Raw genomic sequence first — 24,310 nt, forward strand, 5'->3', positions numbered from 1 at the left:
GCCCGCATGGGCACAGCGCGGGGGCGCGGCCGCGGGGCTCCTCCGAGCCTCTCGCTTGGCCCCTGGCATCGTCCGTAGTCGGGGGGAGCCGCGCTCGGGCATGGGGGATGCTTTTGTGCGCGGCCGCGGGCGCAGCAGCGGGTAGCGGCGGCTCCGGCGGGGCCGGGGCTGCGCTGGCGGGCCAGGTCGGGCTCCGCGCTCAGCCGCAGCCCTCCCGGCGAGAGCTGCCGGGCGCGATGCTCAATTAGGCGGCCCGAGCCATTGCGAGCGCGGCGGGCAGGCGTAGCAGCCCGTAGCGGAGCTGGGAGGGCGGGCAGGGGGCTCCCCATGGCGAGCAGCCGGAGCATCGAGCTGGAGCACTTCGAGGAGCGGGACAAGCGGCAGCAGCGCTCCGGGCCGCGGCGTGGAGGCTCCGGGTCCGGCGGCGGAGCGGGGCCGCGGGGCAATGGGCTGGTGCCCAGCCCGGCGCACAGCGCCCACTGCAGCCTCTACCGCACCCGCACCCTGCAGGCGCTCAGCTCCGAGAAGAAGGCGCGCAAAGCCCGCTTCTACCGCAACGGGGACAGGTACTTCAAGGGCTTGGTGTACGCCATCTCCCCCGACCGCTTCCGTTCCTTCGACGCCCTCCTGGTGGAGCTCACCCGGTCCCTGTCGGACAACGTGAACCTGCCCCAGGGGGTCCGCACCATCTACACCATCGATGGCAGCAAGAAGCTCACCAGCCTGGACGAGCTGGTGGAAGGTGAGGGGGGGATGTCAAAGTCCGGCTGGAGGTGGTCATGGGACCTGGCGGGTTGCGCTGGGGTGAGCTTCCCAGTCGCTACCCGGATCAAAGCGGAGGGGTCGCCTTGCTGAAAACTGGCGGCCACAGAGCCCATGAGGGCAAGTGGCCGGGGTTGCCCGCTGCTGTGAGGGGCGGTAGGGCCTCGTTTCCCCAGTGGGGACCATCCACTTCTCCCGTCACCCCGTCTGCTGCCGTCTGCATGCGCTGGGCTTGATTCCAATGGTAGTTAAGCAGCAGGTGCTCTTTTCATCTGCAAGAACTGTAAAGTTCTTGGTTACCTTCCCTTCCTAAGAGAGGGAAATGCTGTAATTAAGTTCTCGAAGTATCATTGTGGCCTCACAGTGGCTTCACCCTTCAGAGAGGAAGCCCCTGTGCTGTGAAAAAAGGGTATCTATGTCCTACCACTTATTAAAACTAATAGGTGTAAAGTCTTGATTTCAGCTGTGATCAGAGTCCATGTTAAAAGAGGGACTTATCTACCTTGTCTGACTTTCTAAAGCATGTTATAGAATCAGATGTATTTCAGAGTTGTTCCTAAGTAGCTTTTCATGATGGGACTTAGCTGTTAAGGTTATGTAGACCTTGCAAATCTGAACAGAGCAGCACTTGACTGTCTCAAAATGGGGCCAGAAGTACTGTTTTGTGAATGAAACGTATCCCTGTTGTTTGTGGGGAGTGATAATTATCGGAATGAGGAGCAGAAGCAGAATTCCCCATTCTTTTCATGTGATTTCTTAAAATACAGTTTAAGCTCATCATTGCCTGCTTTCCAAGTGCACAGGTTGTGTTGTGCACACTGCGAGGTTTGTAATGAATTTGCACTTGATGGTTGTCCTCAGGTATTTAATACATCAGCCACTGCAGTCTTCAACCCTGTGGCTCTGTGTGCCAGGTGTAGCTGGTTTGCATTCATGAAGAAAGATTTGTAGGCCTTCCAATGCCTCCTGCTTCCTCAGCTTTTAGCTGCCTATCCTTTGGTTTGGAAGCTTTCCTTTTCAAAGCAGTGCTGAATTGCATCTGGAGAATTTGATGAGAAAGGGAACCTGAAGATGTTTATCTAATCCACCAGTAAGGGTACTGGGAGTTAGGGACCAGTTGCTCCACAACATGGAAGAGAAATGGGAGGGGTACAGCATTTGCTGTGCCAGGTGGGTCTCCCTCAAAAAAGGTATGCATGGAAGGGCACCTTCCTGATAGTAACGTAGTGCTGAGGACTTTCGTGATCTACTGTAAGGCTGTTCTACAGTGAAAACAGAGGAGATATAAAATCGTTGTGGAGTGAAATGCTGACCCTGTGGTGATAAATGATGTAAAAAAACTTCTTCATTATTTGGTGATTAATTTAGAGACACCTTAAAAAAATACGGTATGCTGAAGCGGTGACAGAAGGGAAAGGAGGTGAAAGTAGCAATAACGTGGGGTGACTTTCAAAATGTTGCAGCAGGAATGATATTAAGCTTTTATGACTTAAAACAAAGACAGAATTACCTGCTGAACAGCAGTTTATACTCTTACAACTATAAATTTATAACTGAAAGCAAAATTTACTCTTTGTCTCTTCAATACTCATTGAAAGTGTAACCTTTGTTGTGGCTCTTCACTGGAGGAATAAAGCAAAATAAATGTCACAATCGAAATGCCACTTCCGTGCTTCTTCAATTAAATGAAAGGGGGGAAAAAAGAGTTCCAATTATGTAGTTGTCTATCCATGACCAATACAACTCTCAGGAATCTTAAGAAAATCCTATAACATCATAATTGGATTAGTATGTTCTCCAGTTAGCATGCTAAAAACTTCACCAGTGTAAGACTAATCACCACACAGAGAAAAGAAAGTATATATAGGAAGGAAAGGACAGCAAACAAGTAGTGAGTCTATCATTCCTTGAAATTATTTCAGTTTTTTGCCAGCTGCTTTGTTCTTGAGGTGCTGGAAGAAATTTGGTTTGGGTTCATTGTCTTTATTTCTTGTGGTTACAGCACAGCAAGCTTGCATTTCTGGTCTCGAGTAAATAGACCAACATAGGTGTTGACCTAAAGCTTGAACTGCAGAAGCACCAGAAGTAGTTTTGCATGGCGTTTTGCTGTATTGGTTTTTAATATTTTCAGAAAAGAAAATAAAACTAAAGAGCTGTAGTGCACGCCAGCCACAGGCTGAGCACCAGACAGGCCATGGCTGCGTGATGCAATACCGAGCTCACTGGTCTCTTGGCATGTTCCCAGTGTTTCTGAACTGGGACATGGAGTCACAGCAGTTCAGGTTCAGTAGTGGCAGATCTCTGCAGTGAGCAGAAGGGGAGTGCTCAGCAAACCTTGCCAAACCAAGATCTGCATTAAATCTCCCTCAGCTTCAGCCTGTGTGTGTAGCTCTTGGACAGTGACGTGTCCCAGTGCAGGAAAGCTCTTTAAGGCTTATTTCCCATTTATCAGGTTAGTATCTGTCTGGGATATAAAAGCTGGCAACATCTGTATTGTTACAAGCTGAATTGAGTCACTGATAAATGGTTTTTTGAGTTTGGCTGTGTTTGGCTATCTGTTTTACTGTTTGCCATTTTAAGAGAAAAAGCGCTAATGCATAGACATACTGAGGATATCAAATACTGCTGTTATGGGTTGAGCCAGTTAAAAATTGGACCAGAGCATGTTTATTAGTCAAAAATAGAAGCTCCCTTTTAAGCATATTGCTTTTCTTAACTGGATATGACAATCAAAAAAGCATGCTCTGCTGGACCAGCCTGAGGCAAATATAATTTATATTCTCAGCCCCTGTAGATTAGGAAACAATATGGCTCGTGAATTTGACAGTTTTCACTGTTTTCTTAGAATGGGAGGAGGGAAGAATTTCATTGTCTGCTCCTGATCTGTTTGAGCAGGCAGATCCAGAGAGGAGGTGGGGGCTGGGATTATTATGACTTTCTTATAGTTTTCTTTCTTTCAGCTTTACTGTCAGACATAACACTACTTTTTACTTTAGAATAGGAGATGCCATGTGTAATTTTATATTTGCCATTCAATATCAAAAAGGGAATAGTAGATTAATTTTTATTTTCTCCGGAGTTAGCTATTTAAGTGTTTGTCTATTTCCTTCAGTGTCCCTTACAAATGCAGGTTTCCTAAAATATGACACCATGGTAGCAGAACTGTGCAGATCTTTAGTCCTGAGCTATGTGTTTTATGTGGATGTTGGTCATGCTCTGTCTCAGTATCCTTTGCTTTCATTGTCTTGTTAATGAAGGACATGGAGAATCCCGATTGTAAAAGTCTGCTGCAAAGTTGGGAGTTATTGTTGGATTTTGGGAGAGGAAACCAAGTGTAGACTTTATTCCTGAAACGAGAAATTACATTGATTTTGCATCTAATGGGAATCCTTCTAGTTCCCTAGAAAAATGGCTGAGAGTCTTTGTTCTTTCAACAACAATGCTTAATTAATACAGTCCTTTATAAAATATCAGTAGTTTTGTCTGCATGGTTGTGCACACGATCAACAGGCATCTGTAGGGAAGTCACTGGGCAGGAGGTGGGAAGGGTCGGGGCAGGGCAGTCCTTGTGCATGGCCAGGACACATAGCACAGGGCAATATCTCATTTACAGAAATGAGCTTTGCCTCATTAATACAGAATAAGAGAATGTGTTTTGTAATGAGATGTTCAAAAATCCAAGTTTTTTCTGCCTTAGACCATTGTTGTTACTGCATATTACATTTTAATCCTGCCTAAAGTACCTGTGATTTTAGTTGATGTGCACTGTTGTATTAGGTCAAGAATATCTTTTCTCTTGTCAGGGCAAGCAGATGGTAACACCAAGTAGGCAGTTTGTATTTTTGCTTGTTTCAAAAGGTATGATTACTCTCCTGTGCTAAAGCCAGAAGCTGTAATGCTTTAAAAAAAAGAGGCAAACATAGCAAGCTGAACAAAAAACAGTAAAAAAGAAGGATGAAAGAAGGATTAAAAAACACTGAAAGCATATTCTTCCAAATATGTGTTCAAATCACTGTAGTGACACAGTTCTGGAGCAATGGGGTGTGGACATGAAATGTGGATGTAATTCTTAGTTAATTTCTTATCCAAGTGAAATAAAATAGTTCTACCACCATCCATCTCCTAGTTTCAGGGATGGGGGAATTGTAATTTACCTGAAAAGGGTTATTTACTTCCTGTGGAGAAGGCACGTGGTGTTAGGTGTGTTTGATACCAGGTGGCATTGATTGTCTTCTTAGAGCTTTTACCCTGCCAGAGCAGGAGGTTGAATTTCCAGAGGTCTCTTCCAACCCCAGCTGTTCTGTGTTTCTGTGAAAGCCTGTAGGAAGCTGTTATCTGCACCTCTTCTTGTCTAAATAAAGTCAAAATAGAACTAGTAGCAGTTAGTCATCTGCTAAAATCCTGGTTGTCATCCCGGGTTTTAAAAAGTGCATGGGGAACTCTAAGTGCTGTAGATGAGGAAAGATCGTGACGTATACAGGGTTATTAAAGGTGATATGAAAGTGAATTGTAAGAAACTAATGAGGAGGGAAGTTGCTCAAAGTAAGGAAGGAAAGAGAATATGAAATAACCCAATCCTTCATAAAAGGGGTAGTTTTATTTTTAGATCAGTCATATATGCTGTAAATATGCTGTTCTGGAAATCTCCTTGGCTTTGTGTGTGCAGAACATGGAAAGGGCACTCTGCTGTGTTTCCTAAAGTTAGAAAGAAGGTCAGTAGCCCTAATGACTACCTTGCTGTACTAAGTAATCAGCTTTTGGTACCTTCAAAGCTAAAGAGTTGCACCCAAAGACGCTGAGGAACATAAGGTGAATAGGTGAAATCTATCTAGATACCTGCCCTGTCCTATGGGATTCACAGGGGAACACATGCTTAAAAAGTATGTAAACAGTTTTCCTTCTCTAGGGATGTTTTTGCCTGTCAGCTGTATCATTCTCTGTTCTGCAGAGTGCCATTTAAAAAGTGATGCTTTATGTGACTTTCAGGAGATAGTGGTTATTAACCTTGCAAAATACCAAGCCAGAAAACCTTATTCAGATACTTTTGTTTCAAATATCACTACTGAGGGTTTTTGAGTGTTGCACACTTAATTCCTTTTTTTGCTCACTATGTGGCATATCCACAGTTGGTTTCTAACCTAAAGCTAGGTAAAACTAAATATCTGTAAGTATTTCATTAGTAGTCTCTATTTTTAAGGACAAAAAGTCTGAATGCTTTTAGGCTATTTTTTAATGCTTAGCAGTGAGGTTTGGCTCACAAAACTTGTGCTGTAAAGAACTCCAAAAGGTCAGGCCGCTGTGTTCTCTCAAAACTGCACGTATCACACTTATGATACAAAAGGGCAGGGTGCATCCTACATTTTATTAGTGGCTAATATTGCATGGCTGAATTTAGAATAGTTCATGTAGAGGTAAAAAAAATAATCGGGGTTGAAAGAGACCTTTGAGATCATCCAGTCCAGCCACCTACCCAGTACTGCCACTGTAACCTCTAAACCATTTCACCATATCACCAGATCCAGATACTTCTTAAACACCTGCAGGATGGTGACTCCCCCACCTCCCTGAGGAACCTTTTCCAGTGCCTGACCACCCTAGCAGTGAAAAGTTTTTTTCTCATACCTCATCTGAATGTCCCCTGTCTCACCTTAAGGCCATTTCTTCTTACTGCAGGCATGGCAGAAGAGACCGACCCCACCTCCTTCCAACCTCCGTTCAGGGAGTTGCAGAGAGCCACGAGGTCCCCCCTGAGGCTACTCTTCTCCAGACTAAACAAACCCAGCTCCCTCAGCCATTCCTCATAAGACATGTTTCCTAGACCCTTCATGAGCCTTGTTTCCCTTCTCTGGACATGCTGGAGCTCCTCACTGTCCTTTTTAAATTGAGGGGCCTGGAACTGGACACAGCACTCGAGGCGTGGCCTCACCAGTGCTGCGTACAGGGGAACAACCATTGCCCTGGTCCTGCTGGCTGATACAGGCCAGGATACCATTGGCCTTCTTGGCCACATGGGCACACTTTGGCTCCTGCTCAGCTGCTGTCAGCCAGCACCCCCAGGTGTCCCTTTCTGTCCCAGGCCACTCCTCACCCAGCCTGTATCGTTGCGCGGCTCAGGTGCAGAACCCCACACTTCACCTTATGGAGCCTCCTACAGTTGTGTCCTCAGCCCAGATCGAGTCTGTCCAAGTCTCCAGCAGAGCCTTCCATCCCTAGAGCACATCAACACTTCCACCCAACTCGGTGTCTTCTGCACAGTTACTGAGGGTGCACTCGATCCCCATATCCAGATCATCCATAAGATGTTAAACAGGACCGGCCCAGAGCTGAGCCCTGGGGAACACCATTAGCGACCAGCTGCCAACTGGGTGTATCTCCATTCACCACAGCTCTCTGGGCCCAGCCATCCAGCCCGATTTTTACCCATTGAAGGGTCCCCCACCCAAGCTGCAAGCCGCCAGTTTTTCGAGGAGGATGCTGTGGCAGATGGTGTCAAACACTTTACTGAAGTCTAGACAGACCCTAGATAGACACATCCACAGCCTTCCCCTCATCTACTAAGTGTACACCCTACTCTCCTTATCCAGGCATTTTTATCTGGAAGGGCACATTTCCTGAGGGCTGGTGTTGAAGAAATAGATGGCAAAAGAAAAACTTTGTGGATGAGTTTGTAAGTAAGCAAACCAGTATTTAGGCAGCTGATGACCTATGGCTATTTGTCGGTCAGATTGACCAGTGTAGTCTTGTTTTCTCTTTTATCCATTCTCTGTGTTCATTATCTGTATTTTCCTCTTCTGAGGGAATGGCAAGCGTTGTGTTTAAACTGTTGGCTGTCTTGAACTGGAATCCTTTTACATTGCACTTAAGCCATATACACACCACACATGCAGTTCTTGCTTCGTGGATAGTGCATCTGGTTATTAATTCAGTGCAGCTAAATTATTTAGAGGTAGGCAATGGTTCCTTGTCAACAGGCAGTGTTTCATGTCTTCTGGCTGACTTTCTACTGTTAATAAGACTTGGAAAATCAGAAGTAGACTTACACCATTTGCTGGTTATATTGTGACCCAAAATATCAGCAGAGGTTTCTCCTTTAAAGCAAGCATATGCCCCATTTGAGGAGTTTTTGGTGGCAGCAGGATTTCTTCATGGAAGAGCTGGCACTTTTAGTTTGTTCTGGGTACTGTAATGAATCATGGGATGGATGACACATATGCTCTGTTGAAATTATGCTGTGAACTTATAAGGAGGTTTCAGACTTCTGCCAAAACTGCTCTGCAGCCTGGTTGAGCTTTCTGCTGTAGAATAGTTTGGCTGGGCTCAAGAGTCCCAGATGTCACCTACACCTGGGATTGTTGCATTTTTTTCTGCATTTAAATAAAAATAAGAAAGCATTAATAGATCTTTCTACTTCAGTAGCCTATAGTGTGCTTCTTTACCTGCAAATCTCAGTGTAATATTAGTGACTAAATTCAGGCTCTGGTCTGAAACCTGGGGAGATGATTCGTGTTAATGTTGATGCTGTCAGCTGAAGATACGGTATTTACTTTCCATAGTGTAACTGCTATGACTGTGCTAGTTAAAGCTAGTATGCATTAACTTGAAAATCTTTCAAGATTATAAATGGAAAGTGAGCCTTCAAACCATAAAATTGACCATATTGAAGTCAGCTGTGTAAATATTTGAAGTATTGTTTATGCCTCTTTTTGGAGTTGTGTCAACTTTCTAGGGCTGGTAGATGTACAAATGCAAAAAGAAAAAAAAAGCTACAGTCTGATCAAAATGCCACTAAAGTCTCAGAAAAGATTTCCTTTGTATTTGGGATGATATGTTTTTAGGTTAAACAAATGAAAAATCTCATTCAAGGCAGTCAGTGAAACAGTCAAATTTATTTACGTTCGTGATTTTTAACTATAAAGGTATCTGTTACTTTGTGAACAACGTTTGAAATCAATTTGATCGGTTCAACCCCTCTAGACGCCCTCAAAAATCAAGTATTGTGTGTTATATTTTACAAATATTCATTTTCTGGAAGATTGTGGAGATTATCAGAAGTGTGTACTTATACATGAATTAATCCCAAGCAGATTTAAAATCAGGTCATACATGAAAGCTGTGAGCAAATATGGTATATGATATTACATTTTCAGGTTCTTACCTACAAAAAATCAATGTAAAAAAGAGATAATACTTCTACAAATGACTTGATGTTTCTTCCAAATAGACATACATAAGTGCGTTTTCTACTTTGGAGGATGGCTAAAATAATTTAAACAATAGCACACCTTTATTAATGCTTGCTTATCAAGGGATGGTGTTTTCTCAGGCATGCTTTTAAAATACACTATTCTATAACTTTATAAGTGTGATTTAAGTTACCCCTGCCATTTTTTTCTTTACATATTTTCATCTGTTAAGTAGTCAATTGTATACCCCATTAAACAAATAATAACTCGTTCCTAGAAAACCATTCTTTATCCAGAGAGCAGCAATTGGCTTCCTCATTATGTTGTTTATTGGGCTTTTTCGTATTTTGCAAGTTTTTAAAGAGAACTTAGGAACTGTGGGTGAAGTCCTGTCTGTGGTAAAATGATTAGAAATTTAAGTAATAATTTCAAAACTTCATCCTTTGTCTTTAAGTCATGAAACAAGCAAATCTCTCAGTGAATGTGTTTTCTCACTTACAGCCCTTGCTCTAGTCTTGCCATATGTGCCTGCCTTGCAGGTGCAGTAGTAAAATCTGTTTTCCATGTGAAACTTGTGTTACTTACTTAACTTTATTTATATGTCTGGTATATGAAAGCAGGCATGGACTTTAAAACACTTACTAAACAATCTGTAATATACTAAATTCTCAAGTAATTAGACTTTCCTGTATCTGCCAACTGTAGGAAAATTTCCATTCATTTTGGCAGGTTTTATCTTTTTTTTTTTTTAGCTGAAATAGTTTGTGCTTCAGTTTAAATCTTGGCTAAATGCAGCTGAAACAAATAATTTGAAATTCTTTCTTATAAGTTATTACATTGTTTTAACTTGAAAGCACTTCCTGGGTTTTGTTGCTGTGGCCTCTGCTTAAAGGAAAAGAAGTAACAAGAAGAAATATGCATTGCAACCCTTTGAGATAATCAAGAAATTATTTTATTTATGCATCAAGCAAGGGAACCAGTAGGAGACAGAAAGTTTTACACTGCTATTTTAAAGAAATATAGATCCTTTTGGATTCATATTGACTGAAAATTTTATAGAAGTACAGTTTCTGCTGTCCTATAGGGTACTGTAGTACAGCAGGGACAGATAATGGGTCACACTCCATGACAGTACAAAAAAGATGCTCTCTTTATGAATATGAGTCTGTAAAAGACAAAGCCAGCATGCCTGTTGAAACTCTTCTGTGATAAATCCTTGAGCAAAGGGACCTTTTGTCCTCTACCTTTACTTTATGTAAAGCAATTAACTTACTTCAAATTTGAGACTCTGTTTCTGAGTAGCTTTAATTTTTATTTATTTTTTTAAACTTTTTAAATTTAAATTTCAGCCCTGAGATTTAATTTTGAATTACCTTGTGTGCATTTGTTGGGGTTTTTTAAATGGTCTAGAAAGTGCATGGGTTTTGAGTTGAAAAGGGTAATTCTGAACATGCTCTATGATGGTGAATTTTGAAGTATTTTGCAGAATTTATTTAAAACTCTTTTGCACACAGCTAACTCCTAAGTGTTTGTGCTGGTTTTGGCTCGGATAGAGTTAATTTTCTTCATGGTAGCTGGTATGGGCTATGTTTTGTGTTTATTTTTGAAACAGTGTTGATAACAGGGGGATGTTTCTGTTACTGCTGAGCAGGGCTCACACAGAGCCAAGGCCTTTTTGGCTTCTCACACCATCCCACCAGTGAGTGGGCTGGGGGAAAATAAAGTTGGGAGGGGACACAGCTGGGACAGCTGACCTCAACTGGCCCAAGTGATATTTCAGAGCATATGACATCATGATCAGCTTATAAATCTGGGGGAAGAAAAAGGAAGAGACGGAATGTTCAGAGTTACAGTGTGTGGCTTCCCAAGTCACCATGACCATGATGGAGCCTGGCTTTCCTGGAGGTGGCTGAACACCTGCCTTGGGAAATGGTGAATGAATTCCTTGTTTGGCTTTGCACCTGTGGCTTTTGCTTTCCCTATTAAACTGTCTCTATCTCAGTCCATGAGTTGTATTTTACCCTTCTGATTTTGGCTCTTCTGTCCCACCGAGTGGAGGGTGCAGATGGCTCTGGGGTGCTTAGTCTGGAGTTACACCCTGCTAGGTTCTACGTCATGCAGGAAGGTAATTGGAGAGGGGAGAATAACAAAATTATCAGCAGGTGTAATTAGTAAGCCTACTGGAATGAATTAGAGCTACCAGCTTCTTGAGGCACTTCTCATTTGGCAGCACTGGGTTTAGAGACAGGCTTACTGGCAATTGTTCAGAAAACAAGCATAGTCCTTTGAATCTAGTGCTAGAGGATGTAGAGGGTGAAGCCTTTGCTTTCTATTGTAGCTGAGCTGCTGCAACAAAACTTGAATATCTCATGCCATTTTGCAATAACAAGATAGAAGAGGAAAACAGCTGTTGAAAGAGATGTGCACATCTTTAGAATCATAGGATATCTTAGTTTGAAAGGGACTTTCTGAAGTCATCTCCTTCAACATCTTGCTCAGGTTTGATAAAATCAGATTGCTTGGAGATTTGCTACAATTTAGCATGTAGTTCTGGGGCAGCACAAGCTTCTAGACTGCCACACTCCTTACAAAGCTGTGTGGAATTTGGGGTTCTTTTTCTCCTGCCTGTAAATTAGTGCTAGTGTGCAGCATGCAGCTCTTTTTCAAGGAGTTTATGGGCTGAAAACACCTCCTTTCTCTTAGCTAATTTTTTTGGAGAAACACAATAGTTTTGTCTATAGCAGTTTTTGTGCACCACTTGATCTGCGAATATGAGGAGTAGTGAGGGGGATGAGTGAAGAGGAAGAGAACAGGCAAGGCAGTGGCATCCACAGAATCTCACCCCAGTTTCCTAGTATCTGAGTGGAATACAGTCTCAGTGATGATTGTGGAGGCAGAACTGGCTGCCAGAATTTCGCAAACAAAATTGTTGTTAACTTGGCTTAATTATAATCTGTGTTCTTTCAAATACAGCAAGTAGAGTTTCAAGAAGGTCTAAATACAAGATAAATTACAAAGCAGTGTAATTGGTATTGGAAAAGAAACAAGAAAGTCTTTCAGCTCACAGTAATTCTTCAGGGCTTTGAAAGTAGTTTAGTATCTTGCTTTTAGAACAAGCTCTGCAACTTCTAAGATAAATCAGCTCTCCAATCTAGAGCTTGGAAAGTAAAAGTGTTGTTTAAAAGTTTTCTAGAATGTACCTAAATGTAGGCATACATTTTGTAACTCTTACAATTCTGTCCCCTAGATGAATGTTTACTCTTTATTCATCTTGCTGTGCGTGTAAGAGGTGACTTTGGTTTGTTTCACCAGTGACTTCGCGTAGCTTTAATCTTAGAACAGGTTAAGCTTTTTAAGATATAGATAGCTCTTCTGTCTGGAGCAATGGTGTATTCTGTCAGTTTGGAATGCTTACCTTTCATCCTTCTGGCAATACTTTGCCCTTCCAAGAATGTCTTGGGATGTCATCTTGTGACACCCCAAGGATGTGGGTTACACAAATAACCCAGAGTTAAAGATGTCCTTGGTTATGATTTACGTCTTGAGTATTACTGTCAAGTGTCAAAAGAGTTGTCATAAGCAGCAAGCAGTCGTCCTTTTTTTTTTTCTTTAAAAAAACAAAACCAAACACCCCCCCCCAAAACAAACAAACAAACAACCAGCTTTGAATTAGGAAAGAATAGTGTAGATGTCCTATTATACTCCCACATGAATGCATTTCAAATGTGTGTCATTGGTAGAAAGTCAGTAACTCCTGTTAGATTAATGTGCCTTTCAGGGTAAGGGTCTTGAGGTGCTTAAATTTAATTCTGTTAAAACTTGCTGTTGTAAAATAATTAAGCATAGACCTGGGTGTATGTATCTTGAAGTATATGATTGAGGGATAAATAGGGAAGGACCTGGATATTTGCTGTAGGAGAATGCTCTTGTCGTGTTGTGAGCTCAAGTAATTTAAGCACTTGCAAAATGACTCAAAATCCAAAAGACGTCTGAAATGTCTTGAACCTCCTCATTAGTCCCTACTGCTTTTTATTTTGTTTCTAAACCAGAGGTCTTTTGAAACCTGTTGAAAGCACTGTATGAGAGTATTGTTTGGGCGGAAAGCTCTGATAATTTACAGTCCTCCTTGTTGAGCTACAGGTAAATCACTCCCAAAATATTTGTCTTTCTTGTTTTGTTTAATTTATAAATTGATGAAGTAGCTGCAAACCCCCTCAAACTGTGAACGTGTCCTCTTCTTTTCAGGTGAAAGCTATGTGTGTGCATCCAATGAACCATATCGCAAAGTTGATTACACCAAGAACGTGAACCCGAACTGGTGTGTGAACATAAGGACTGGGTCCAGTCGGTCCTTGACGTCTTTGACATCCACAAGGAGCGAAGTGAAGGAGAGTAAAGATTTCATTAAACCCAAGTTAGTGACTGTTATTAGGAGTGGAGTAAAGCCACGGAAAGCTGTGAGAATTCTGCTGAACAAGAAGACTGCTCATTCCTTCGAACAGGTCTTGAATGACATCACCGAAGCCATTAAATTAGACTCGGGTGTAGTCAAGAGACTTTGTACACTGGATGGGAAGCAGGTAGGAGAATAAACTGCTGTGGCCATCTAATAATCTAAGATGCTCTGTTTTCATTAATTGAATTCTTGTTACTGTATATGCTTTAATCTGCTTCCAAATAATGACAGTTAAAACCCACCAACTTTAAAAAAGCTTCGTTAAAATATTAATACACACCACAAAATTAGAATTGTATATCATGTAAAATAAGTGGATCTTTACATTCAAGTAAAAAAAAATATTTTTATGCCAGCTTTTTTGCATTGCCCAAAAATGTGCCTGTTGATTAAGTAATACAGTTTATTTGAAACATTTGAACTTATTAAGATATCTATGTGTTTTCAGAAGCAGGGTCCTGTTTTCAGACTACCACATAGTGGCTTAGTGGTATAGGAAAAATATTGATGTCTTCTTCCATTGCACTTCAACAGATTGCTATTTCCAGTGGTAGTAACTGACATGAGCTGAGGTCAAGAATTTTATCTGAAATGAATAATTCTGGGAGGGTGGTCACATCTCCGCAACTAGTTTTTTTTTGCTTTTAGTTTTCATCTCTGCAAGAACACAGCCAGGGTTAATGATGTGGTATGTGTGTGTTCTTGGACAGAAATACAAAGGAGTGGCCCGCAGGACTGGACCAGTTTAAAGTGCCAGGAATACACTTGCTGTTGATCAGTCACATTAATGACTCAGCCCTTCATAGAACAGGACTTTGATACCTGATACTTTTATTTGACACTGCTGTGGAAGTCTGACAGCATTGTGACTTTGGTAATAGAGCAGCACAGGCTGCAGATTAGATCACATTGGTATCAGGTACCTGGACTCTTGTACTGTTGACTCAACATTGGTATCCTTGCTCATTCAACAGGTACTTCTGTACACCTGCATACCTATACATCTGCATGAACTAATTGTAGAAGTTTCAGTTGTGTTCAGAGATGTGGGCATTTTTATTGTCAAGCTTTTTATAATGTTTAGTGCCTGAAAAACACTTTTTCATGGTGCAAGCTGCTAACAAATGTATTGCAGAAAAAAATGCACTGAGATTGCCTTGATATGAGATCCATCTCTGGTTATGTTCGGTGTGCTTGGATACACTTCTTAGAGGGAAATATGTGAAAAGAACAACTTCTGTGTTTTGATGAAAATATAGCAAGGCAAAGGCATCGCTGAAACTCTTGATTTTCAGTGTTTGGTGGCAGCACGACGATGTGCTCTTTAGTTCTTCTAATAGGTTTGATTTTTAAAGGAGATTTGTTAATGCTACTTCTTAACAGAGAATCCTTCCTAGGAACATCCAAAATGTGTTTGTTATGTTTAATTTAAATCATAATAAAAGAGCTTTGAGGATATTTATTATGCAGTAATTAGTCTCTTCTGCCCATGAAGTGTTCTGTCACTGTCTCAGATGATTTTAGTCTTCTCAAGCAAATAGAGAGTCAGTAAGGGAAACTGCAAAAGCTGGGATTGTCATTTCACATTCACCTCTTCTTGCGTTGTTAAAATAGCAGAAGCCCACTGATCTGCATTGATATGGAAGATGCAGTAGTGCACCAGGGATCAATAAAAGTAGTTACTATTAAATATCACATATGTTGCTTGTGTGTTACTGTCACCCACGGTGGATGATGACTGTCTTCAGCCCATGGTGAGGATGACCAATCATTGGTAATGCTCCAAAATACAAGTTTTATTTGATGCAGTACCTCCTCCTCCCCTTCTGTGGTAAAGGCAGTCATTGAACTTGGACTGCAGCTGTAGGAGTGTTCTCAGGCAGGATTGAGAAATCCCTCATTCTGACTGTGAACAGTCTGCAGAGAGCTGCTCCATGCAGCTGCCTCTCTGTGTAAACTGTTCCAGCAGTAGTAGTGCATAAATGTGGAGGCCTCCCTTCCACTGGGAAGAAAAGGCCTTGTGCTTTTCCACAGACTTTGGGAAGGAGCCTTTGTTGCACAACCACAGTGTGACTGTGTTTTAGGAGGTTGTGAGATGGAGTGCCCCAAAGAGAAGACCTATGACTTTAAACACCCTGACAAAAAGAAAAGCCTTCTATTGCTTATCTAGGAGGATGGAGAGTTCTTGTTGTGTTTTGGTTTTTGTTTATTTCTCTTTCCCCGAAGTGAAGGGCTGACCCCAGTTTGAGGCAGTAGGGTCTTTTTAAATTTGTTTGTTCATTGCCAGTATACGTAGAGGTTGGTGCTGAAGGGCTTTTTGGGGTTTGGCACATAAAGAGTTGCTTTGCTGCCAGCTACCAATTGGTGGAAATTTCTGAGCCTATTTTCTCTAATGTAGTAATTGCTTATTCTTCTAAATCTGCAAGGGAGGCAGATCTTTTATGTTCGTTGTAGTGTTGGCACAGCTTGAAAGGCAACTATTAAAAAAAGGCATTTTGTAAATGGGTATGTTCCTATAAATGTAGCTCTTGTGTTTCTCATGGTTCTAATTTTTTTCCTTGCTCCTTCGTATTTTTATCTCTGTGGAAATACATATTTTTTGATTTTTTTTTTTTTTTTCCTGAGTGAACAGGCTTAGGTTGTATTTTCTGTTTAATATGAAATTGGGGCTGAAATTCAGATGTTTAAAACATGCATGTATAAAATTTGTATCCTTTGATTAGGGAATGCATTGTTCTGTTAACTTGTGGTGTGATTTTTTTTATTCCAGTAGAACCATTTAATGTGTAGGAAGAAATTATGATAATTTCATAAGTGAAATTATGATCTTTCTGATTAGTGATCTTTCTGATTAGTAGAACAGAAAGGATGTCCTCAAAAGAGTTTTTATTTACTCTCCTGACTTAATTAATCTTGTCTGTAGCAACGTCTTGATGATAATACAGAGAACACCACCTGAGTTGGGTATTTTCCTTGATTATTGTGTGTGAAGAAAGATAAGTATCAGGGATTTAATTGTAAAATTTTATAATGTTTGCAAGGTTTCCTTTTATCTTCAGTTTCAATAGGAATGCTGTAACGTAACATGTTCATGCTTTGTAGCCTGAAGTACAGATTTATTTTTAACTATATTGATACTGGGCTTAATTCTAATTTTTAAGCTATTGAGCAGCCAACTTTTTTTTACTTCCCGAGACTGTTGAGATGATTTTTAAGTGAGGAAAAATATTTCTGTAAAAGTAACTAGGCCATAACTTTGCAGTGCAAGCTTCTGCTTTTTCAGTCTTTGTGCTTCTGACATTGAGGTTTGCCTAATATATTTGCTTGACCAAAGTGTTTTCCTTACTTGGCTGCATTTTCCTGGAATCTGTCACTGTCCTACTGTGAAGCAAGGACAGTCAGACTGAAACTTCTCCAGTTGGGAAGTTAACCCTTTGTTATCTCTGAAGAGAATGGAGGGTTTCTTTCTTGCTAAACAAGCTTCAAGCTTCAGTCACTGTGAAGTGTGGGGTAGCAACTGCATGGTGAGTTGCGGGGAGAAATTTCCTGTGAGGAGCTCACAAAAAGCCATGTGGAACTCTGACACTTGTGTTATTTGACACACAAAAGAAAATTAAATCTTCACACTTGCTAAGCTTGCAGTTTGTGGCAGTTTCATGGATTAATATCCATAACAGGATTGAAAAGGTGGGTGAGCTACCTTTTCTATACTCTGTTCCCAAAATAGTGATAATGCAGCAAAAATTAGCCTTTTTTGAAGGTCCTTTTTGATGGGCCACAGGTGGCTACCTCTGAAACCAAAAGTTTCCCCAATTTTCTGTTAATGAAGTTTATTAATTAAGTGCTTGTTAAAAGTAAATAGGTAACTGAAGAAAACAGTTACTACATGTGGATGTATTTACACTCATCGTGCTCTCTTCTCAGTGATTTTTTTATTCTCTAGTGACAGATTCAAAAACCTTTGTAAAGAAGACAGCTCTTGGAAACTGAATCTTGTATTTGCTTTCCTGTTAACATGCCTATCACAGAGGGCAGTAACCAAAACAAGGGATGAGCAGGAGAGATTTTGTTTATCACAGTGACAGATTTTCCCATATTCTTGATTCTTTTGGCACATAGGCTTTTGTCATTCAGATCTCAAAAGTTTCCATTAATATAATATTTTTGCTACAATCTTAATCTCAGTAGAGATCTGGCTTCAGTACTGAGAGAAGTTTTAGAATGTATGAATTTCATTTTTCTTGGTTTTTCTGTTTTGTTGGCAAAGCCGTACTTGTATGAGATGATTTTTTAAAAAATAATTTTATTGCAGTTAAGTACTTTTTGGGAAATATTTCCCTTTAGATCAATTCTCTCCTACTTTAGGAGGAGGTTCCTTAAGTCTAGTGCCTGGGCTCTAGAAGTGTACTTTTTTGTGTCTGACATTTAATTGTACTGTTACATCGCTGATATCTCATTACATGGTGAGAAACAACTGTGATAGAAACTTGTTTCAGTGTTAGCAGGCATGATTTGTAGTTGAAAGCTACCAAAGTAAATCACGTTTTTATCTTGCATCTCAGGCTTTAACGTAGTACGGGTGCTGTACAAATGTATTGGAAATGGCACAGGTTTGAATTTCTGCTACAAGCAATTTTTGCAGGAACAGAAATCTCCAGCTTTGGTGGTTTTTTTTTTTTTTTTTTTGCAGTTCTAGTTCTGCTGAAATTTAAGATAACATTCTAAGCTGAAATGTTGCATTAATCTGCAAGTATGAGGGGAAGAAATCCTTAAGCCCTGGCATAGCTCACAACTCTTTTAAAGGCTTATATATTGTTACAGAGGAATGTCAGTGGCAGCAGCAGAGAGCAATTCTCTGCATTGCAGATCCCAAAGAAAGAATTTATGGGCAAGGAGTCTTTCCTCAGCTAGCTTCGGGATTTTGGATAGTAATGATAGTCCCTGAATTCATCTTAAAGGCTGAGGGTCACAAGGGGTAGAGTCAACTCTTAGAACACAGTTTACAATTTGCCAAAGTGCAGCAGAGTGGTTGGGGATTTGACACTGGGGATATGATTGCCAGTAGAGCTATGGAAAGAGTAGATATGTTGGATAGAAAGGCTTTTCAGAATTCATGGCTCATATCCACAAGAAAAAGCATACAAATCTGCCTATTTTGTGGGGAATTACGCAAGTGGTAGTTATGTGTATTCTGGGATGGGGGGGATATACAGTTTTTACACTGGCTTATGAAAGCTCAGTAGAGTGTGTGCAGCATCATATGAGGGAATGGGAGCAGGACCAGCAGAGACCTCTTGATGCAGCAGTGGGATATCACTGCAATGTAAGAGTGACATATCAGCTGGAAAGAGGCATTGATACTGTTGGCTTGGAGATTTTTCTTTTGTTTGGAGTTTTTGTAGTTGACATGAGTCTGCAAATTATTACTGTGTGAGAAACAGTGAACGGTGTTGTGGAGATGAACCCAGAAGCTGTATTTAGATTTTCTTTAAAGAGAAAGAATAGAACTTCCAAAAGAGAGATCTTCCAAGAGAGTAGGAAGTTAAATCAGGAAATATACACACACTACAGAGGAGGAAAGCTCGTACTAGATGTCAAGAACAATTCTTCTCATTCAGTGGATCAACTTGAGACAAAATCTCTGTGGCAGAGCTAAAGATTACTTTCCAGGGCATAGGAAAACCCTGAAAAACAGTATAGATGAGTCCTGGATGAGTCTAATGATCTTACATTACAGCTGATGCTCATTAGATGAGATGTGGGTCCCTAAGGTTGAGATAAATAAACTTAACTCTCAGACTTACAGGGCAAAAAAATTATGGAGTTGTGAATAACTTTCTGATGGTTGGCTGGATTATATCCCTTTGTTTGAGTAAATATGTAGCAGTGGAATACCTGTATCACCTGGAAGTTGGAAAATTTCATGTTTGGTACAGTCACTTTTATGTGTGTTACAGACCAGAAGGGCACTGGCACAGCACCTGTCTGTTCGGGGAGCCTGCTGGTTTGGGTTGAGCTCTGAACACAGAATGCTTTAACTGAGTGCATGAAGTGGGATTTTGGGATGGTTTGGGGGCTGTTTTGTTGTTTTTTGGGGTTGTTTTTAACAATACATAATTATGAGTCAGTGACTTGACTGGGGAGAGAGACAAGGGGAAGAAAATAGTGGCTACTTCTTTGTATCTGAAATAAGGGGGGTTTTTTTATGCTGTCTTTTCTCATCAGTCAGCTAGGGAAGCATGGCCCAGAAAAAATGCACTACTCACCGAATGCACAGTTGGAATATTGTTGTTCTGAGTGGTTATTGATGACTCACTGCCAAACCGGAATTTCATATTGGGTAGGGGTCAATGAATGTGCATCTGTACGAGCCTCTGGAAATGACCTGGAAGGTGGAATGGAGGATATGCTTAATAAATACAGATGAGCTGGAGGAAACCTGGACAACAGAAGATTAGAAACTTGACAAACTACAGACAAAGCAGGTTGAGTAATCTTATACTCACTGGTTATTAACAATGCAGATAGGAAATGACAAGTAGCTCTGGATGAAGTGGTAAAGGATCACAGCTGAAGATGTGAAGATGAATTCATGGTGTCACTCGTGGTGTATAGGGAGGGAAAGCCAACATCCTTGTGGAAGTTGCAGTCAATCATCTTGTTTTTGATGTAGGTGTCAGGTGCCCACTTTGCTCTGTCCTGTTCAATGCAGTGATGCCAGCTAGAGACAGCTTTATTATGGAAAATCCAGAAAGGAGTAAAAATATGTAAGAAAGCATGTTCTATACAGAAAGATTGAAGGAAGTGGGATAGCTGAGACTATAGAAAGATAATCAGCAAGTTTTTTGCATGGACGAACAAAAAAATCCAACAAAATTATAGCAAAAGAACATTTTTTCTGTGTTTTCCCTATGTATAGAAAAAGGAATAATAGGCTTACAGTCAAGATCAGATCCTGTGGAATTCGCTGGTAGATAGTTACTGTAAAAGTAAGAATAATGAAGAGGTGATTTTTTTTAATTATTATTTTCAGCAGATAACTGGAGTCCAACAGTCTAAAGTTTCTGAAAACTGATTGGGTTTGAGTGTTTCAGTAGCTAAAGGTGATCTACCACTTTGGAAGAGCTATTAAGCTGGAGATAAAAATCTGAATGCCTGTTAGTGTGCATGTGTACACACCTGGAACCCACTTAATTCAAACAGCAGGGGTTACAGTTAAAGTACATTTTATCCTAGTGCTCGCAAACCTCTCCTAATGTTCAATGTGAAATGTGATTTAAGGGAAGGTGGGCTTGTGCTGGAGGCTGGAATTGTTTCAGAGAACAGCTCTAGTCAGTGTGGAATACAAACCTTGCAAGTCTTACTGAAAACAAAAGAATTAAAGTGACTTTAATCTTCAGGAAGTCTGTACGGCAGGAAATGAATTCATCCATGGACACCGCTACATGGTATTTTTGGTCAGACTTCCAATCGGTGTGCTCGGAGCTGGGAGCTATGGTTATTTATTGCTAGAAGGAAGGAGGAAATAGCATGCTCGAGTAGAGGAGATAATTTTGGCCTCTGCTCATGGACCTAGAAATATTCTCATCTGTAGTTATATATAGAAGCAAGTATTTGTCTGAAACCAACCTGAAATTAACCCTGCCCTGTCACAGTTGCAGCAATCGGAAAAATACTCCAAATATGAAAATACAGAAATCTTTTCCCAGGTACTTATTTGTCATGGAACACTTTCCAAAGCATTTTCATTACATGCAGTGGTGCAAAGTACATAGGCAGATAATGTGGGGTATATGATTTAGCCTGGAGAGTATTTACAAAGTTGCCAGAGGATTGCGTTACAGTCCAGTTATAATTTTAAGGAAGGAAAAATGCAAAATGGTAAGGATTTTGTTTCAAAGCATCAAAATCGTGATGCTGAAGGTGCTACAGAAAAAGGGTTTAAAAACAAACAGAGGCTTGAATGTCTAGGGAGTCCTCTCAGAAGAGTGTGTGAAACTTGAAGTGAACAATAATGCTGAGGAAGCTCTTCAGCTTTGTTGCATATGCAAGAAATAAAGGTCATGCCATGTGAAACAGCCACAGTCTAGCACTGGAAAACTTGTCTCTCTGGAACAAAGGTCTTTAGAATTTGTCACAGCGGGGGAACCCCTGTGTCTTACTCTTGCTTTCTGGAGATCAATAACCCAGAATATAGTACAGATAGAATAGAGAACGTATCTCTTTCCTTCCCACAGGGATGCATAATTCTGGCTGTGGGACTGTGGTGTAACGTTACTGGGAATGCGATAGCTGGTGTCCAATGGGTGTGAATTTAATCTTTTTCAGCGAGGTACAGTTTAGAGATGTGATCAGTAATACCCATTGCCATCAGACTAGCAGGTTGGTGAAATGTGATGTTAAAATAATAGAGTATTTCTAAAAATGAACATAAAATCATAGCCTGGTGTGAAGTCAGCACTTTTAAATTAGAGGATGGCAACTGAAAAAATTGCTGATATTTCAGCTAACAGCAAGCATGTGTGTCCTGTTAAAAGTGACATCCAACTTGCTGAAGTCTTTGTGGATCTATGGAGAGGATAAATCCTACTGGGATTTCAGTTTTTTTCTGCACACACCAAGAGCTGACAGCACTTAATAAAAATGACATGCTGCGCAGTGTGGGAAACAATCAGTGCAGAAGTAGTGGTGTCACCAGTGGTAGCGTTGTATCTTTGTTGATGTATGATTACAATAATTTCAGTGATGGGTTACAGAAATGGTGTGTGTAGCTCTTGGAATAAAGGAGCGGTATGCAATCATTGTCTGCCATCTGCCATGCTAAAGATTGGGTCACATGACTTGGAGACTAAACCTTGGGAATTTGTTATGTCCCGCTGAGCCTGCCCATTAACAGATAATTAGTCTGGTAAAAATCTTTTGAATTTATTCTGCAGCTGTCATATGCCAGATTAGGATTTGTGTCACAGGTTCCTCATTGCTTTGAGATCTTGGAAATTTTTTTTTCCTGTAATTAAATTACCCTGTGTTCCTTCAGTAAACAGTTCTTACACTATAACATTTTAACATGCAAATTTTCTTTAAGAATCCTGTTACATCTTACAGTGTAAAGCTGTTTACCAACCGTGTATGAAAGGGTTTCAAGCCTGAATTTTCTCTGTTCCTGTTCATAACAGAGGCTGTAAGCAGACTTTCCAGTTTCAGGATTTGCCCTTCAGGTTGTCAGGTTGATGGATCTGTAGCTGCTTCTTGGTTGGCTGTAATCAGATAGGGCTTCTTAAGTCTACTGAAGCACAACTAAAATCTTAAAATACGAACTTCTATATTTGTACCAGTTGCTAAGAAAAATGATGTTCTGTTCCATACTAAATTAATGGCAGGAAACATGAAACAGTTTGTTGGAGAGAGGAAAGGAATATTTGTCTTTAATGTTTAAAATATTGCTAGCTGATTAATTTGCAGTGAACCTTTAAACAAAGAAACCTGAAGATTCAGAAGGAAAAGCAATATTGAAGTAATAGCAGCACAAGCCAACTCTTAAAAGCAAAGAGCTTCCCAGCACTTAAAAGGAACAGTGACCCTGTTTATGGCTTGCAGATTGAAAGCTTTGCTTAGGAGGGAGTGATAACTCAGTGTTTACAGTGTAGGCAGGAAAAGTCAGTGTTCTTGTAGCACTTGTTCACTGAGCCAACAATCTTCTTTTTCTGTTGTGCAAATATGCAATCTATGCCATGTTCTTAAATATTTATTTTGTTCATATTTATTTGGTGTTTTATTTACTGATACATGGCGCAAGATACCTCTGTGTTTATGAAAAGAAACCAAAATATTTCAGAGGAAAGCAAAAAAGGATAGAACATAGCTTGTAAACTTAGTGGGAAGTTGGATTTTTGGCTAGTAGATTTGGCTTTTCTTGGTTTTCCCCATCTTATTTTGAACTTTCAACTCAATTAGTACTTACTTAGGAAGTTATGGATAAAATTTCTGGAAAATAGACCAGTTAGCTAAGAAAAGTAACGATGATTATGCCATAAAGAGTACCAAAAGAGCCAGAATCCTCTTTGTAAGTGATTTCTGAAGGTGCCATTTCCTTGCATGTAGAAACTTGGTGTTCCTGTTTTAAAGAAATCAAGGGTCTGGTTGATTTAACCAGGATAAAATTGATCAAGAGAGAATCAAGCATGAGAGATTCCTTATTCTCCCTGTATTTTGCAAAGGACCCAAAAATACACACACTTAGAATATGCCCATGTGGCTCTGCAGGCAGACACCTGGAGATGTCTTGGAAGTTGGAAAGTGTTCTGGCTTGATTTGCAAAGAGAACACGCTGGTGTAATGAACATCTGACTCAAAAAAACCCCCCTCTCTGCAAACAAAATCCATATACCACAATTGGCTTTGTACGAGCATTGGAGTAAAACATGGCACAGTGAGATTTCCTGGTAGACAACTCTTCTGGCCACTTCTCTTTGTGGCTGGTGTTTTTGCCTCGAAGGGAAAAGTATTCTCTCCACTTCCCTGGAGCTGGCAGGGTTAAGCAGGGAAATCTGTCTTCTGCAGGTACCCATGCAGGATCTGTTGCATCATTTTTTCACACTAATCTGTTGTATTAGAGCATGTTTGTAATATTTAATACATACTTGCAAATTTTAGAATATATTACTTTATATTTTTTCTTAAAGCAAAAATGCAGCAAAATGGATATTCTAAGCTCATGAAATCTAAGAGGGATGATGAACAAATGATGAAATCTCATTCACAAAGCTCCATATTTTGTTCTCCTTCACTTTCATACACAAACAATACAATTTCCCAGAGTTTTAGTATCAGAGTGATGTTATTACCTGCAGTCCTTGAAGTCTGTCACCTCATTAAGAGCACACTCCTAGTTCAAGCACTAATCTTCCTT

At 40.5% G+C, this 24,310-nt stretch overlaps 1 protein-coding gene across 5 annotated transcripts in view; it reads left to right on the forward strand.

Moving 5' to 3' along the window:
• Positions 1-302: 302 nt before the first annotated feature.
• Positions 303-24,310, forward strand: part of DCLK2 (doublecortin like kinase 2) — a 79,448-nt gene continuing 55,440 nt past the window's right edge. For 4 of the 5 annotated variants that reach the window (XR_004240373.1, XR_004240374.1, XM_032110035.1 and 1 more), the window contains exons 1-2: positions 328-742; positions 13,191-13,525. Coding sequence is in view for 3 of the 5 variants with exons in the window: in XM_032110035.1 (XP_031965926.1) it covers positions 328-742; positions 13,191-13,525 (750 nt within the window). In the remaining 2 variants the exon portion in view is untranslated. Of the gene's footprint in view, positions 743-13,190; positions 13,526-24,310 lie in introns of all 5 variants that reach the window. The other variant, XM_032110033.1, reaches the window with a different exon arrangement.

Source organism: Corvus moneduloides, chromosome 5 (assembly GCF_009650955.1).
Source record: "Corvus moneduloides isolate bCorMon1 chromosome 5, bCorMon1.pri, whole genome shotgun sequence".
Classification (NCBI taxonomy): Eukaryota; Metazoa; Chordata; class Aves; order Passeriformes; family Corvidae; genus Corvus; species Corvus moneduloides.